The sequence below is a fragment of the Hemicordylus capensis genome, chromosome 1, assembly GCF_027244095.1.
Source record: "Hemicordylus capensis ecotype Gifberg chromosome 1, rHemCap1.1.pri, whole genome shotgun sequence".
Classification (NCBI taxonomy): Eukaryota; Metazoa; Chordata; class Lepidosauria; order Squamata; family Cordylidae; genus Hemicordylus; species Hemicordylus capensis.
The window spans coordinates 132550512-132568688 of NC_069657.1; the positions used below are offsets into that span (position 1 = coordinate 132550512).

The following is an 18177-nucleotide window of genomic DNA, read 5'->3' on the forward strand; positions in this document are numbered from 1 at the left end:
TTGTCAGGAGGTTTGGTCTGGAATGTTATCAATATGCTGATGCCACCCAGATCTATTTCTCCATATTAACTTCATCAGGAAATAGCATGACCCCAACCTAAATGCCTGCCTGGAGGTGATAATGGGCTGGATCAAGGATAACAAGCTGAAGCTGAATCCAAATAAGCCGGAGGCACTGTTTGTAGAGGGTTGGAACCTGAGAGATGGTTTAGATCTGCCTGTTCTGGATAGGGTTACACCCCCACCCACCCCCACAGAGAGAGAGAGAGAGAGAGAGAGAGAGAGAGAGAGAGAGAGAGAGAGAGATCAGGTTTGTAGTCTGAGAGTGCTCCTGGATCCCAAACTCTCCCTGGTTTCTAAGGTTGAGGAAGTGGCCAGGAGTGCTTTTTAATCAGTTTCAGCTGATATTCCAGATACATCCATTAATGGAAACAAATGAACTTAAAACAGTGGTACATATGCTAGTAACCTCTAGGCATGACTACTGTAATGCTCTCTATGTGGGGCTGCCTTTGTACGTAGTTTGGAAACTACAATTAGTACAGAATGTGGCAGTCAGACTGGTCTCTGGGTGTACCCAAAGGGACCATATAACACCGATTTTGAAAGAACTGCACTGGTTGCTGATATATTTCTGAATGAAATACAAAGTACTGATTATTACCTATAAATCCCTCAATGGCTTGGTTACAGGGTTCTTAAGAGAGTGCCTTCTCTGTCGTGAATCCTGTCGCCTATTAAGTTCATCTGGAGATGTCCAGTTACAGTTGCCGCTAACTCGTTTGGTGGCAACTCAGGACCGTGTCTTCTCTGTGGCTGCCCCAGGGCTTTGAAATGCACTCCCTGATGAAATAAGAGCATCTCCTCTGTTTGCTTTTAGGAGGACCCTGAATATGTACCTGTTTTCCCAGGCTTTTAAATGAAATCTAAATGTTAATGTCTTTTTATTCATTGAGATTTTTTTCCTGTTTAATGAATTTGAACTGTTTTATATTGTTTTTATACTATGTTTTAACTTGTACACTGCCTAGAGATTTCTATATCAGATGGTATAGAAATACAAACAACAACCACCATCATCCATAAATACACTTTACACCAGGGTTGATCATCTGTGAGACCAGTTCCACCAAAGCAATGGAATCTGGTTCTCAGTGCCCATACCAAATTTAATCCAAGTAGAAAGTCATTTCCCTCAATTTCATTTGCAAGGGAGGGGGAGACAAGGAAAATGTAAAATGCATATGAAATAAATGTATTTCATATTCTGGCATAGCAAAGAACCATTGTCAATCTGCTTCTCAGGAGAAAACACTTTCATTCCTCACCCCACCTCCAAAAGGCCTCCTGCCATCTGAGCACATAATATGCTCCATACCTGTGAAGCCTTTATAGCTAGGCTGTGCCAACCTTATTACAGTGCCTTTTCTTCTGTGCACAGATCATACGGTTCTGGCTCCTGGAGAACAGAATGGCTCCTGGAAATACTAAAGCCGAACATCCCTGCTCTACTCATTGCGGATGCTTAATTGACACTTATTGCTGTTCCCAGCACAAAGGCAAGTAAACTAGTCTTAATGCCCAGAAGTACTTCCCCACCCCCCACTTCTTAACTGAAATAGTCAACAGCCTAAAGCAGTGGCTCCCAACCTGGGTTCCTTCAGATGTTGCTGAACTACAACTCCCAGCATTTCCGGCTCCAATATCGGCTGAGGATGCTGGGAGTTGTAGTTCAGCAACATCTGGAGGAACCTAGGTTGGGAACCCCTGGCCTAGAGCAACAGGAAAAGTGATACCTTCCTGATACTGTCTAAAGTTAATGCTCACAATCTGCTCTCCTGCTGAACTAGGCATAACTTCAAGCAAACTGCATAACCTCCCTATGCCTCTTTCTTCTGCTCCAGAATGAAGACCCGCTGCCCTCGGCCCCACTCCCCAGAGCTTTGTTCTGGCTGCAATGGAAAGAGAAATCAGTATGAACTGATACACTGCTATAGGAAGGGTACAAAACAGTGAACAGAAGACATTAAAGGAGATAATTGCTTATAGTTGCTTATAGTCACTGTTTTTGTTCATTGTAAAAAACACAAAAATGTCATACAGTTGTAGCAACTGCCTCTTGGATTAAACGGGAAGTGGGATACTAAGAGGTCATGAAGTTGGGAATTAAACCCCAATGTTCCTCTTGACTAGAAAGCTCCTCTGTAGCAGCTGGGCATTCCTAGACATAGTGGAGCTGAAGTGAACATATGGGGAAAATTAAAAGGAACCCATTGGAAGGTAGAGCTGAATATGACACAGGAAAGGCAACAGAGAAGGGGCAGGGAAGGGGTGGCGAGGCAGGGATAATCTGGGGATATTAATTAATTTAATATCCATTAATTTGGATATTAGTCCAAACTTCCTCCAAGGAACTCAGGAATTTTGAGCCCCACAACAGCTCTGAGGAAGATTCAGCCGAAAGATGGGTGACTTGCTAAAGGGAGTTCCATAACTCAACAGGGCTTGGACCTGGGTTTCCCATTCCAAGTCCAACTCTGGCTACACCAGAAAAGAGAAAAACACTCTAGTTCAATATGCATGTGGGAAATGCAGGTTTTCAAATTTGTGAGACCATCTATAACCGCTCTGAGCCATTTTGGAAGGGCTGGGTTTCCCATTCCAAGTACAACTCTGGCTACACCAGAAAAGAGAAAAACACTCTAGTTCAATATGCATGTGGGAAATGCAGGTTTCCAAATTTGTGAGACCATCTATAACCGCTCTGAGCCATTTTGGAAGGGTGGTATAAAAATCAAATCAAATCAAATAAATAAATAAATAAATAAAAACACAAGGCAGAGATGCTCACTTGAATAAGGAAGATGGATGCTGGGAATGAAGAAGAATTCTCCCAAACATGGCTGATATCAGGGGTCAGCATTGTTGGGTAGCTGTCAAGGGACCCAGGGCCCTAAAGAGGGCCCACTACTGATCCTTGAGACCACCTCTGTGCCCATAGGCTTCATGTGGTGATGCCAAAACAACTTTCTTGAATCCCATCCAGGTAGGAAGGGACCATAAAAGGCAGCTTGCCAAGGACCACTGAAACTGGAGCTAGCTCTGCCCTCAAGAACTGAATCAAAACCATTTATTGTCTTCACTGAGACAATAAATGTGGTTTTCACTTCGAAAACCACAGCGGGTTTTCTTTCAAGGTACATAAACATGCTCATCTACAGTCCTGTTCAAACTGGAAGGAAAAGGGTTCAGCTTTTAAACAAACATCAGCATCAACTTCCCCCAGCTCAGTATCACCACATGATACTGAAATCAGACTAGAAGGAAGGCAAGTAAAGCCTTTCCATCTTTTTGTTCTCTACCAGATGCTGTCAAAAGCCAACAAAGCAACAGAACAAAATCCAGTTACCACTTTCCACTGGTTGATCACCTTGGGATGTAAGAAAGCAAAACAGATAACTTGGCTGACTCTTAGTGCATAACAACCTGAATAAAGGGGCTTCTTTTCATTCCTTTATTCTACTCCATCTGAAACACAACTGTTGGAACTGTTTCAAAAGCAGAAAGGTTTGGGGTCCATGTTGTGGACTGGGTCTCATGGATCTGTGAGTCTCGGTTTGGGGTGGTGAGCGGGAAATGGGGATGAGCACGAGTGGGGAGGGAGCCCTGGGTGGCCGGATCGGCCACCCACACGATTACCACCAAGGGCTGGGGAGCTCGGGGGCCGTGTGGCCCCCAGAAGCCCTGGAAGCGCAGGGTACACTGGGGAGACCCCTGGAGCCGGGAGGTGGCTTTTTGCCTCCCCTCCAGAGGTCTCCTCACAAGTAGCCATGGCACAGAGCCACACCGCGGCTACTCACGACCAGATAGCCCAGTTTTGCGGAGCACTCTGCAAACCCGGGCTAAGGGGAGGGACACTTAGGCGGGTTACCCACCTAGGAACCACCGGGCTCGCAGCCAAGCCCAGTGGTTCACACGATGGGGCAAAATCGGGCTAGCCTCTGCTAGCCCAATTTTGCCCCATTGTGTGAACAGCCTCTATGAGTTTTGAATAAAACCTAAAACATTGTAGAGTTTGCTACCACCCCTTCATCATCTTTTTTAAAAATCCAAAATTAGCATTTGTCTTCCTGAAGCCAGCTGAGACACTGCTAAAAATTGATATTCTTGGCTGTATTGTTGGCCTTAAGAGTGCAGTGGGATTTCTGGGAACTAAAGATCTTAATTACAATCGGTCTTGTCAGGCTAAAGAATTTACCTAATGGGAGGAGCACATTGGTAGAGTACATATTCTGCCCCACATTCAATCTCTCCATCTCTAGGTAGAGACGGGAAAGGTCCCTGTTTGAAACCCTGGAGAACCTCTGCCAGTCAGTGAAGGTCTCACTCATATGCTCATATATACTTGTAGTACATGGCATATGTAGTTCACATGTATGGCCCCCTTTCCCTTTCTGGTTATTCAGGGATCTCAGCCAAATGACTTGCAGATATCACCTTTCTACCTTCCAGTTCCTTGTCACAAGCTATTAAAATAACAGAGGCTGAAACACTAGACAAGGATCAATATCTACAAAGTTGTGTGAGAAAATTATTGATAGGAAACAAATTCAAGGGAAAATCTTTACCATTCTCTCTCACACCTTTTTATATCTTACTAGACAAATTCCTTGTCACTGGTAGAAGTTTGTGATCAGATTTTCAATAATGTCCAGAATTCTAAATGTAACATGTTTTTAAAACCTTTCAAATCTCTTTTCCTCTTGTTTCCTAACATATAGGAGGGGAGAGGGGTCCCCATAATGTACCATACACTCACTCAGTGCATTATGGGTGTTCCGGGTGGGTGGGGTGACACATCCCAGCACCCCGACCCTTGGAGCTACCGGCAGAAGCTGGCAATCATCTAGGCAGCTGACACGGCCACCCAGCAACAAGAAGAGGACTGTCTGCGGGGCAGGTAAGCTTTTCAAGACTTCCTCCTCTAGTCCCTTCGAGCCCTTCTCACGGATTGTGAGAAAGGGCTCAGTATGTTGTAGTGGATTAAGTGCTGCACTTTGACTCAGGGGACAGGGTTCAAATTCCCACTCAGTGACTTAGGGAAAGTCATTATCTCCAAGCCTACCTCAAGTCATTATCTCCAAGCCTACCTCACAGAGCTGTTGTAAGGATATAGGAGATAAAAGTTCCTTGAAGGGAGGGAGGGATAAAACTAAAATCAATCCGGTCAGCCAGCCAAGACGATGGAAACTATAGGCAACAGAAGAAGTCTGAACGTGTATATTCCATAAGGTTCTGTTCCTGCTCATTCCTCATTTTGTTTGCTTCTTACAGCAGTGGTTAAGAGATATATAGGTCTTTAGCATATAGCAGGAGTAGGAAGTCTGCAGAAAATCAGGAGCCATTTACCTTTTCATATGGTCCTTTGCCCACCTTAGCTCCTATTTATTGAGCTCCATTCTGCATTTCATTTGATTCTATCCTCATACTCACACATCATGCTAGCCAGGTACAAACGAGGTTTTTAAAGGATTTTACTGCATTTCTTTTCCATCCCAACAGCAGTTCCTTACGTGCAATGAATCTGCACCGTTATCATCCAAACTTGTACTGATGAAGGCATTTGGGGCTTTGTGTGCATGGGTATATACATATATGGAAGAATGTGTGTGGCTCTGAACATACACATATTTATACTGCATGCTTATGAAATCATATTTGTATATACCTGTATGTGTAAAAGTACATGCCTATATAAGACAATCATTAAGGAATTTTATGCAATCTGCCAAGCAATGTGAAATTACGGCAGAGTCCCATTTTTGAAAGTTTCAAGTTTGCACTGAAACTTATCTTTTTGAAAAAAAGAAAAAAAGAAAAAAGATAAAGCTTATTGTCTAAATCAGCTGTGTAAGTAACTAATTTCCACCCCTCCCAAGGTGAGTTGTGGAAGCAGTGTTCCAGCCTCTGAGCAATGCTGCTTCCGTGAATCCTAAAAGGACACAGATGAGAAAGCTGTCCAGACAGTGCAATCCCGTAAGCCTGTCCAGAAGGGTCATGCATAGCTACCCAGACTCAGGAAGAACTAGCAGATTTCATGAGTATGTCCTTATAAAGGGCTTACTACTTGGGAACTGTCTGCAATACAAGCACAGGTGAAAATTAACAAACACACTTTAAAGAGATGCTGAAACAATGAAGAACAAGGGCGGTCTCAACCCAAATAAAAATGAAAAAGTGGTGCAATTTCTGCTCTACCTTCTAATTCCAAATGTGGCCAGAAGATACAAACGTTTCACGCAGAAACGGGATAGTCTATTTTTATGTTGTTTATATATTTTCCAACAGGAAGTTTATATTTTCATGCACTGATGCCTCCCTTCGCACACCTTAATACAGCGTGTATATATTTGGGTTTCATCAGTCTGCCTAACTGCACCCCTGGGAGCTTGCAGAAATTATTTTTGCTGTATAGGAAGCATGCACACACTGCTACCTTCCTCATTGATATGAAAGACACAAAATGCACATACTGTCTGAATATATACGGACTGCACACCATACCAGTCGCAGGAAGACATAGTGATGGCTTTCCCCTCTCAGACATGGCAGGGTTCAATTTAAAGTGTGTCATACTTCAAGGAAATCAAGAAACAATGGGAACAAAATTGCCTTGAAGCTAACTTTCTTCTGCCTCTCATCTTTACCTTTCAGCCTGCTCTAAATTGTGCTGACTGGAGTGATTTAATGGGAATGACTGCTCAGGAATGAAAAGTAGCAGTCAGCGCTGTTCCCTCCCCTACCTCTTCAAAAGAGGAAGAGATTTTAAGTTGCTATTTCAAACATGTAAGATTTGAGGGTTACAATCTGGGACAATGAGAAACAGCACACACCCCTTTGCCTGGGCATTGCAGGAGGCATTGCAGCAATGGTCAAGCTATCTTGCAAGGAAGCAAGACTAGAACTGCTCATCTTCTCATTAAAGAACCCTGATATGTGTCAAAGGAAAGGGGTTTGCCTGGAGCACATTTGTAAAAATCGTAAGAGTAAGGAAAGGGCAGTTACTCAGCGGCAAAATACTTGCTCTGCATGCAGGAGGTCCCAAGTTCAATCCCTAGTACCTCTAGGTAGGGCTATAAAAGACACATCTCTTCTCTGGAGAGCTGCTACTTACTTGGGGATGTAGAGAAACTGTCTGAGAAAATTATCCCTGCAATCCTTTGGGGACAGGGAGCCATCTTATTTGCTTTATTTCTCTTTGTAAACCGCCCTGAGCCATTTTTGGAAGGGCGGTATAGAAATTGAATTATTATTAACAACAACAACAACAACAACTTGTGCCAATGTTACTGCAGCACAGGCACTGTGGCTGGCAGTGGATTCTGGCTCAGTGATTCTTTTTTGGCCATTTTTGGATTGTAATTGAAATAGGATCCTATTGGGGTTTGGGGGAAAGGTTAATTTTGTTTTTAAAACCCATGGAGAACAATGGGGTGTTTTGAGTTTCCTCATTGTTCCCTGTGGCTGGTTCCATGACTCAAAAGGTTTCGAGTTGTTTTGTCGAAGCAGCCAGCTCAACTGCTGTTTTGACGAAACGTTTTGGCTGTTTTCATTTCACTTCGAGCTCCAAACAGAATGCAAAATCTGGGGTTTTTTGCACATCCCTAGTGTACATGTAGAAAAAATTTAAATATGCAGCAGTGTACAGTAGGCTGCAAGTTGAGTTGAAGCCTCAGCATTTTTATTCTGATCTTTCCATAAAGCCAGAATATTTTGGTAAATCAGTCTTCCCTTTGAGTGATCATTTAAAAGAATGCAGCTGTCCATACTGCATGAGAAATGAGGAATTGAAAATTGTGTGGTTTAAGAAGAAGAAAAAGAAAAAAGAGATTATATCATGCTGATGATGGCGGCTTTTGAACAGAAACTGTTTTGGTTGCCCTGTGGGATTACCTATGCAAAGAGAGACAGAGACAGGGGGAGTGCAACCCTGTTAATTCTCTTGGATCTCTCAGTGGCTTTCAATGCCATTGACCATGGTATTCTTTTGGATAGGCTAGCCGAGTTGGGTGTGGGAGGCACTGTTTGGATGTAGTTCCACTCCTACCTCTAGGCCCGTTCCCAAAAGGTGGAGCTAGGGGATTATCGCTCAACCCCTTGGAATTTATGCTATGGGGTTCCGCAGGGTTCCATTCTTTCCCCGATGCTGTTTCAGATCTACAAGATACTGCTGGGAGAGGTCATGAGGAGATTTGGCTTGAGGTGTCATCAGTGAGAGGCTGACACTCAGTTGTATCTCTCTTTTTCATCAGATGCAGGTGAAGCGGTGACTGTCCTGAATCAGGACAATGTGCTTGGATGCAGTAATGGACTGGATAAGGGTGAATAAGCTGATACTAAATCCATACAAGACAGAAGTACTGTTGGTTGGTGGTTCCTCTGCCCAGGTGAAGGATGTTCAGCCTCTTCTAGATGGAGTTGCACTGTCTCTGAAGGACCAGGTTTGTAGTTTGGGGGTGCTCATTGGTCCAGCACTGTCACTAGAGGCTCAAGTGGCCTCTGTGGCTCGGAGCACCCAGCTTCGGCTGATACATCAACTGCGACCTTACCTGGACAGAGATCGCTTGGCCACAGTTACTCACACTCTGGTAACCTCTCGCTTAGATTACTGCAATGTGTTTTATGTGGGGCTGCCTTTGAAAATTACAGAGACGTAAGTTTGGGGCGGTATAAAATATGTTAAATAAAATAATAAATAAAATAAAATAAAATGGACTGGAAACTGCAGCTGGTACAAAATAGGGCTGCAAGATTATTAACTGGGACTGGATGTTTTGAGCATATTACACCAGTGCTTCGTCAGCTGCACTGGCTCCCAGTTCATTTCCGGGCCCAATTCAAGTTGTTGGTTTTAACCTTTAAAGCCCTAAATGGCTTAGGACCGGGTTACCGGACAGAGCGCCTTGCCCCATATGTCCCAACCTGGTCCCTAAAATCTTCTTTGTAGGTCCTCCTCTGGGTGCCCCTGCCAAACAAGGTGAGGTGGGTGGCTACTAGGTCAGGATGTGCAAACAGGTTTGACATTGAACATGTTAAATGAACCACTCCCTGTTCAGTCCCAAAGTGAAACACCACTGACACCACCCCGGCCAGTTCCGGGGGTTTGCAAGCTTCCCCCCCCCCCCGCCGCTCCAATTTAATTTCCCCCCCAAACTTACTCCCTCTGGGGGAGTTGTCTGAGGCGGCAGTGGAGGGGTCCGTGGAGGTTCCCCCTACACCCACCAGCCTCCCTTAGTTAAAAAAAGATAAAATTGGCTGTTCTTCAGCCAGTTTTTGACCTAAAATAAACCACATAATGCCAGAAAAGGCTTTGTGGATCCCAGGCCATGCTTGATAGCAACAGTGAATTTTGTCCTCAAATACTGGATGTTATAATAGAAAGAATTTAATGTTGAAAGGTGATTTACAATGTGATGTTCAATTTACAATGTTGATTTACAATGTGATGTTCAATTGCTGTGGGATGTACTACTACAACTACTACAACAATTATATACCACTTTTCAACAAAAGTTTTCAAAGTGGTTTACACAGAAAAATAAATAATAAACAAATATTATGTGATAGAAATGAAAAGCCTAGTTTCATTTGAGCAAAGAATGCCAAGGAAACAAACCACGCTACACAGTATAGGAAACACACTCTGCCCCACCCTCCAGCTCTTAATGCTTACTAGCCAATTAGTGTGCACATGTACAGATCTGTATGCATGTACAGTTATTCACACATGATGTTCAATACACATACAATAGTACACTTCCTATCTGTACCATGCAATTGAGAGACCTGTATCCAGGTTAACTTTTAAAGTGAACACATGTACAATCATGCACACAAAAACATGTATGTGTGAACAGACAACTGTATGCATGTACAGCATAATGTCTGAACAGGACCCTGTTTTACTACCTTATTTCCTGATCCCAAATATGGCAATCATCCAAATGCTGAAGAAGATCCATCCAAAAGGTTTTCCCAAGTGAATGCTTAATGTAAGGCTCAGTACTACCAGGGGCTGATTTATGCACCACTGGCAGTGGTGCAGGAGTTGCTTCCCTGTGATTTTTTTTCTCATGTTGCACTGGTAACATTTGGATCAGTGAACTACAAAGGTGGGGCAACAACATGGCTTCTTCCCATACAACTGTCATTTAGCTGGGAGACAGGGTAACTTTTAAGTTCCAAGGAACACATGCTATTAGTCCCCCCACACACACAGAGTTCCTGGAGACAAACACTACCAGAGTAGCATAGGAAAAAACCACATTGTGGCATTTCTTGATCTTAAGAGAAAGATGAGGGAAGAGATCAAATATCATGTGGGAGAAGGAAGCCATCCCCTCATTCTAATAGCCAAAACCAAGGGACCAGAATAGATCCTCCAAAGACATCTTTCATAATTTAGCTTGGTTCTACTTTGAACCCAAGTGCAACCTGAATGTTCTTTTCTTCCTTTCGAGGGAACTTACTGAATACATTTCAAATATCTAACAGTTTAATTCATAGTATCCAAGATGTAAGAAGGAGTAGTCAATTTTATATTATTTCTATTTATTTACTTTTGACTGATGACAGCTAGGATTTATTTATGAAATAAACACAAATGCAATAAAAATCTACATATCCCCTGATCTAGAAGTTAATGTGTCCCCCCTTCTATCTTTAAATAAATGAATCTGTTTTGAATTCTCTAGCACAAGGTGGCCCTGGTGCAGTTGCGAATTTGTCACTTGGTAGCTATGCTAGATGCACCTTAGCAAGCATTCTGTTTCCATCATTGGTTAACATGTATATTTAATATAATAGCTTTGGATAGCTTACCTTGCTCAAACAGTGGCTAGCCATTTCCTGCATATGGTAGCACAGCAATTTCCTGTGCTGAACAAAACTGATTTGAACAATATTCTGTGTTAAGAACATGCTGGGCATTCATCCAACAGATAAAAGCACTTGGAGACCACAAGATCAAATGTAGGTAGACAGCAGGGACATTCATTGTTTTATACTCACACTGAGCAGGAGGCACTTGTTTTCTTTGATGGCTCCTATACATCCCACAAAGCCAATGATCATTACAAAAGTCCCTGTGACGATCAGCAGGTTGGCAGCTGACAGGGAAGGGAAGGAAGAAGAGAGGGTAGCGAAGTTCCCTTGGGTAACAGCGAGCCATATGCCAACTCCAAGGATCCCACAGCCTCCCAACTAGAAAAAACAACAACAAAGAGAAACAAAAACACTGAGTCACACTGCCAAGAAATCAATCTATCAATCTTTCAGTCTATCAATCTATCAATATGTCAGTCTATCATCATCATAAGCATCACCACCACTATTTGTCATCATCATCACCATTAGCAGAAGCAACAATATCCATAAAGTTCAAAATAAAGTTGTGCTTATTCTTATAATCAGACATGTTTATCATTGGTTTTGATTTAAATTCTCTGAAAAATCACACAGAACATGTACCTGTGTGTGGGATTGGCACCTAGGACTGCTGTACTGTTATGCTGGGCACAGCTAACATAAAGATGGTCAAGGAGTCTCTGAACCCTTAAAGCCTTCATATGAAATAGACACAGAGAAAGAAAGTAGGATATAGAAGTTCTGAGATCTCCCTCCCATTGGCAAGAAACTGAAGTTATTTGGAGGCTCTCTTCCCAAAGAGAGCCTCCATACAAATGGGATTGGAAATTGAGTGCAAGGATTTCCACAGAGTGCCTTTGCTCAAACTGGCATTTTTCACTTAAAAGATATGCACACACTGAGAGAAGCTAATGAAGTCTCAGCCTAACTTGAGACTAGGGATGTGCATAAAACCGGTTCTCCCGGTTCGGTTCGGATCCGAACCGGGTCCGAACCGGACCAGGGTGGTTCGGTTTTGGTTTTGCCGAACCACCCCCCCGGTTCGGTTCGGATCCGAACCGGTTCGGATCTCAAAAATAGCTGGTTTGAAAGGGGACCTTGTGTTCTACCTGCCACCCAAATTTCAAGTCGATTGGACCTTCCTCTGATTTTTGGCGATTTTTTAAAGTTTTAGTGACTTTGGGGAAGTTCGGGGGCATAGCATGGGATCTGGGCAAAAGGAGTGGGGTGGGGTGGTAGTGCCTAATGGGTGCAGGCTACCACCCCAATTTCAGGGGGATTGGGCAAAGGGCTGATTTTTGGTAAATTTCTGAAAATTTCATGTCTTTGGGGCAGATTGGGGTATATTGGGGCAGAAAGTGGGGGCTGGGGCAGAATAGTGGGGTGTGGTGGTAGTGCCTAATGGGTGGAGGCTACCACCCCAATTTCAGGGGGTTTGGACAAAGGGGTGATTTTTTGAGAATTTTTGAAGTTTTAGTGACTTTGGGGCAGTTTGGGGGCAGAAAGTGGATCTGCCCCAAAATAGTGGGGTGGGGTGGTAGTGCCTAATGGGTGGAGGCTACCACCCCAATTTCAGGGGGATTGGGCAGAGGGCTGATTTTTTGAGAATTTTTGAAGTTTGGGTGTCTTTGGGGCAGATTGGGGGCAGAAAGTGGATCTGCCCCAAAGGAGTGGGGTGGGCTGGTAGATAGTGCCTAATGGGTGGAGGCTACCACCCATCCCCAATTTAAGAGTGATTGGGCAGAGGGGTGAATTATGGTGAATAGAAAAGGTGTGAATTCTCATTCTATCATAGCAAATGAGATATTTTTCAATTAAACAACTCTCATGACCCCACTTTCACTTTTTCACACTTTCCTTTACTATGAATAATATGAGGAAGTAATCAATTTAGCACACTTCACCTTATGAAGACAAACCTCATACAAATAAATTCACCATAATTCACCCCTGGGGGGTGGTTGGCACCCTATGTGCACTACACCACCACTTGCTCTGGGCCACCCCAGCACCCCCATGTGCACTTATAGGGCTGCTGAAAGCTCCATTATAACTTATTATGAGGAAAAACCTTAAAGACGCGTAAACTTCAAAAATCACTTAAAAATCACCTCTTTGCCCAATTCCTTTCAAATAATTCTGATAGCTTCCTTGCCCACCCTAGGAACTACCACCCACCACACTGCACTCTACGACACCCCTTTCCCCCCGACGTGAAGCTATACATTTGCTGCAATCCTAATTATTCTCTATGAGGAATTCAAAAACACTTAACAATTCACCAATAATCAGAGGAGTGTCCAATTGCCTTGAGATTTTTTGGGTGGTAGGCACCCATGCCTGTCTACCACCCACCCTGCTTTTGTGCTCCTAGGTCCTCCACAACAGGGGATATGGACTGGTTCGGGTCCCATTATACTCAATGAGAAAAATAATTAAAAATATTTCAAATATTCATAAAAAATCATAGGGGTGTCTGATTGCTTCAGGGTTTGCATGGTTGTTGGCAGCCATGAGTGCTCCACAATAAGAAATAATGGCCTGGTTCAGGTCCCATTATATCCTATGAGAGAAAAATAAAAATATTTTTCAAAAATTCATAAAAAATCGTATGAGTGTCCGATTGCTTTGGGGTTTGGGTGACAGGTACCCCTGGGTGCCAGCTACCATCTGACCAATTTTCAGCTTTCCGAACCGGTCCGAACAGGTCCGAACCGGTTCGAAACGAACCACCCCCAGTTCGGTTCGGATTCGAACCGAACCAGGGGTGGTTCGGTTCGATCCGAACCTCCGAACCCGAACCGGTTCGGACCCGAACCGGTTCGGATCCGAACCGGTTCGCACATCCCTACTTGAGACCAAACACGGATCCACAGAATAATGTAGGCAGTTCAGGTATTTGTAATTTAGAGTCTCTGTCAGTTGCAATCCTATTCACTGCTGTTTGCAAAAGAATAGTGAGAAGTCCAAGATCAACCTAGTCCAGCATTTGTTCCTAGCAGTGCCCAGCGAGATGCTTCTAGGCACTTATGAATAGGGGAGGAAGATAATAGTTTTTCTCTTGCTGTTTCTCCCCCATCCAAATCATGTACAAATCAGAAACATACCACTGACTAAGCTCAGCCCCCACATCCTCTGAGATCTATGGGAATGATGAAATCAGGGCCCCTTTAGTGGTAGCTTAGCTTCTACTCAGTGGAATGCAATGTCCATACAGAAGTACATCTCAGTTTGATCCTCCTTGCCTGTGTGTGTGTGTGTGTGCCAAAAAGTTGTTCTTTGAAGGAAATCTTTTGAAGAACATTTCAGCCATACAAAGGAAATTGTTTTTATCCAAATTGTTTACTTTTTATTTATGCTTTTAGAAATGTATCATGGATATTTTCTGCCTTGGTGAATGTGTAAGGTGCTTGGAGTAGGGTTTCTCAACAGGTGAAATAAAACAAAACAGAGACTTGGGAGCAGACACTGAGGAGCACAGAAAAAGTTTTGTTTCCACTATTGTCTGGTGCCTGCCTGTTTTGATTTCCTCTAGACATCTAAGGATCTGTGATTTATGGATAATTTTACTCAGTTATTAATGTGATGGCTTTCCCCCACTCCCACGGTCCCCCAGCATCCCTTGTTTGTGGTGCCAAACAATTCATGGGAGAGTAATGAGATGATGGCTCCTGACAGCATTCAGAGCCTGCTGCTGTGTGAAATAAAACAAAAACAAAACCACTAACAGGGCTGGTTTTGATAGCTTTACAGTCTTCTGGAAGGCCCCAAAATTGTCACAGTGAAAGAAGACACTAATCACTGAAGCAAAAGAGTGACCAAAAGAGAGAGACTGCAGAGATGGAATGATATATTAGCAAATAAGTACCAAGCCTGTATTGATTTCGCAAGAAATGTGTGAAGCAGGCCCTGTTTATCAAAGATGACAACTTTGGCTATCTTCCTGGTGACAGTAGCATTCATCCCACCTTGAATTAAAATGCAACAGGTTCTGGATGCTGGTACTGAGTAATTATTTTTGACACCCCCTCAGTGCACACAATTACACCAGAGCATCTCTCTTCCTTATCTTTATGTCTCAGGCGAGCTCAGAGTGAGGTAATACAAAGAGGATGTTTATGGGAACATGGCTGTTCTTAATAATTGTGAGCCGCCTTTGAAGCAATATGAAAAGCGTTACTGGAGGCAGGCTGGTTAAGTTAAGTTTTCTGGGAGCTGTTAGGAACAAGTTAAGGGGAACTACCACTTCCTCCAATCAACTATAAAAAGAATTTCATTTTCACAGTCTCCTCTTTATCTGCCATTGCAATGTGCACAAACAAATTAAACTCCTCTTTCCAGGCCTTCGCCAACAGATGTAATATCCCTGATAGCTTCAGGCCTTCCATGTTTTACCCTTCTTTGTTTTACTATATTGCTTTCTCTTTTGTTTTCTGTTGTTTCACAGTTAATTGTTCTTGTTCTGCTCTGTCCCACGGCTAACTGAGCAGACCCCCTGCTAACTGAGCAGAGAGGCACCTTTTTAAAAGTGGTGATTCTCTTTATTGAGCAGCGGGAGAGCAACTGGCCCTATCCAACCCCAGCACAGCATCCCTCCAGTGGCTGTTGCTGGTGTCAACCTTATGTTTCTTTTTTAGATGTTTCTTATGTTTCTTTTTAAGATTGTGAGCCCTTTGGGGACAGGGCCATTTAGTTATTTATTTATTTGTAAACTGCTTTGGGAAATTTGGCTGAAAAGCAGTATATAAATATTCTTCATATTCATATTCTTTATTCAGTCACTGTTGCCACCCTGTTTCAAGTTGTGTGTCTTGCTTCATACAGCAAACAGACTCTCTGCCTTTCTCACAAACTTTCTATTTTATTAAAAGTAAAAAGGTTTATAGAGAGAGCTCTCTCAGGCTGCAGCCTCTCCTCCCTCCAGCCAGGCAGGAAGTGGGAGGTGCCCTTAACGCCTTGCTCCTGGTTCCTCCCAGGAAACATAACTTAAACAGCCTGCCTCCAGTCGCTCTTTTCATATTGCTACAGTTTTGGGAAGTCAATGGTGCTTACCATGAGTAATGGTAATGGTGAATGGCGGCCCTCATTCTGGTAAAAGGGATTTGTTTTCATTAAAAATATGGAAGTAGATATGGAAAGTGGGTGGCTCTTCTCACATTCTGAATTTCCAGAATCTAAGCTGAAATGCCATTTCAAATAAACAGGTAGAGATGGGTGAGCCTCCACTAGCTTGACTCAGAGTGAGACCAACCATTATAAGCAGAAGTGCTGTTTGCTTGCAAAACAGTTTTCCTCCCTCCCCCTACCAACCAAGAATTCTACATTTGTTTGAAATTGTCCCCATGTGAGCCCTCAACCCCCATTTGCTGATAATGGCAGTAGTCGCATTGCTGTTTTGGCAGCAGTAGAGAGAAAGCTCTCCTTCCTCCATTTGCTTCATCTGTGCTGGCAGAGATGTTGGAGTCACTCTCTTTTCTTCCCCTCTCTGTCTCTCTGACTCTCCAGTGCCTGGAATGCTGGCAAAGGTAATTTTCCAAGGAACACCTGACATTATCAGGCACCCTTGAAAAAACTTTATCTCCCAAGGTTCTGGGATGCCAGAGAGGGGGAGGAAGGATGAAGGGAGAAGGAGCGGAGGAAAAAGAGAAGGGAGGGAATAGACCCCCCCTCCACTACCATTGATGCTACTGAAGCAATAACCAAGTAAGTATGCACGTAGATCAAGGATGGAAGAAAGATTTTAGCTCAAATTAAAATCCAAGCCAGAGTAGAACATGGGGATCATATTGCTCTCCTTTCTTTAAAGGAATGTTGTGCCAAGAAATTATGAAAAAGCTCTAGATATTGGCCAGATTAAGTAAAGCAAGGCCTCACTCTTTTACACTATCTCACCTCCACACATTCACTTGTAACGGAGAAGGTAGGAGGAGGAGGAAACTGTGGAATTAGAGCTCCTTGATTATTCAAACAGTTTTAGACAATAAACTATTCAGGTTTGAAATGCACTTGAATTGATCTTGCACAAACGCAAACAAAGTAATCCCAAGTAACTTCTAATATAAACCTATCATTGGAGTCTTTAGTTCTGCACACATTTTACAATACTGTGAGAGAAATTGCCTCATTGTTCATCCTAACAGTTTTGGTACCCCTACATGATTTTTATTGCTTTTATTGTCTAGAAAATGCATCTAATCAACAGCTCTTGGGTTTGTTATCACGTTAGGATTCATACACACTGCCTACTCATTTAACTATAAGTAAGCCCTTCTTGCAATAAAAAGAATCCAGCTAATTCTGGTAATGCATTATACATAGGGTGTTGTGGGGGGGGGGGGAATATATTCCTGTATTCAGTTGTATTTTACATCCACTTATAGGCACAAGTTGGAGAATACTATGCTTTCAGAATAATTCTAGTTAATTTTCTCGGAGCATATTCTACCATGATTTTAACTACCAAGTATAATAAAGAGGGTTTTATGCTATAATACTATTGCGATTGCATTAATAAGATTGATAACAGCAGTAGCTGGCTCCATTCTCCAGCTCAGTAATTCAAAATTGTTGTTCCTCTAACTCCTCAGGTTCACCACATGCACTGACAGGTTTAAAAGGAAATTAGAGTTGTTCATTTAAAGGCATTGACTTGCTAACAAAACAAAAATCTCCTTGGAAAATACTGAAAAGGCCATTCCACTTAAAGTGTAGGGAGTGAGAAGCTCCATTCAATTACCATATTGGCTCTTTAACCTCCAGAATGTTTTATATTCACTTTGCTACTTCATTCATAATCCGACCTCACAAAGAACAGATGTAATGGGCAAAGCTAGAACTGGCAAGAAAGGACCTCTCCTGGTAGACATCTTGTAGCAGAGATGTACACAAGTTGGATTTTGCTATTCAATTCGAGCTTCATTCATTGCCAGCTGCTTTGACAAATTGACTTGAATCAATTTGAGTGATTTGGCCATACGGAATAATGGAGAATTTGAATCACCCCATTCTTCCCCATGGGTAGGTCCTAGGGACACCAAAGTGGGCTGGTGGTAGGGCATGATGGGTGCTACTTACCACCCAACCCACATAAGAAATGGGCAAGTGGATGATTTAAAACTTTTTAAAATCTTTTTGCAAAAACCCCATAGGAACCTATAGGGGTTTAGGGGGAAAGTTTAAAAAAAAAAAAAGCCCACCTGCAAAATTGTGATGGGGGTTAGAACCCATAACTTTTTACCACCCAACCCACTT

General features: G+C 42.9%; 1 protein-coding gene across 6 annotated transcripts in view; it reads right to left on the reverse strand.

Annotated features, from left to right (window-relative positions):
* Positions 1 to 18177, reverse strand: part of TSPAN4 (tetraspanin 4) — a 923335-nt gene that overhangs the window by 108574 nt on the left and 796584 nt on the right. For all 6 annotated transcript variants that reach the window (XM_053302002.1, XM_053302099.1, XM_053302289.1 and 3 more), the window contains one exon: positions 11071 to 11262. In XM_053302002.1, the coding sequence (XP_053157977.1) occupies positions 11071 to 11262 (192 nt within the window). The remainder of the gene's footprint in view (positions 1 to 11070; positions 11263 to 18177) is intronic.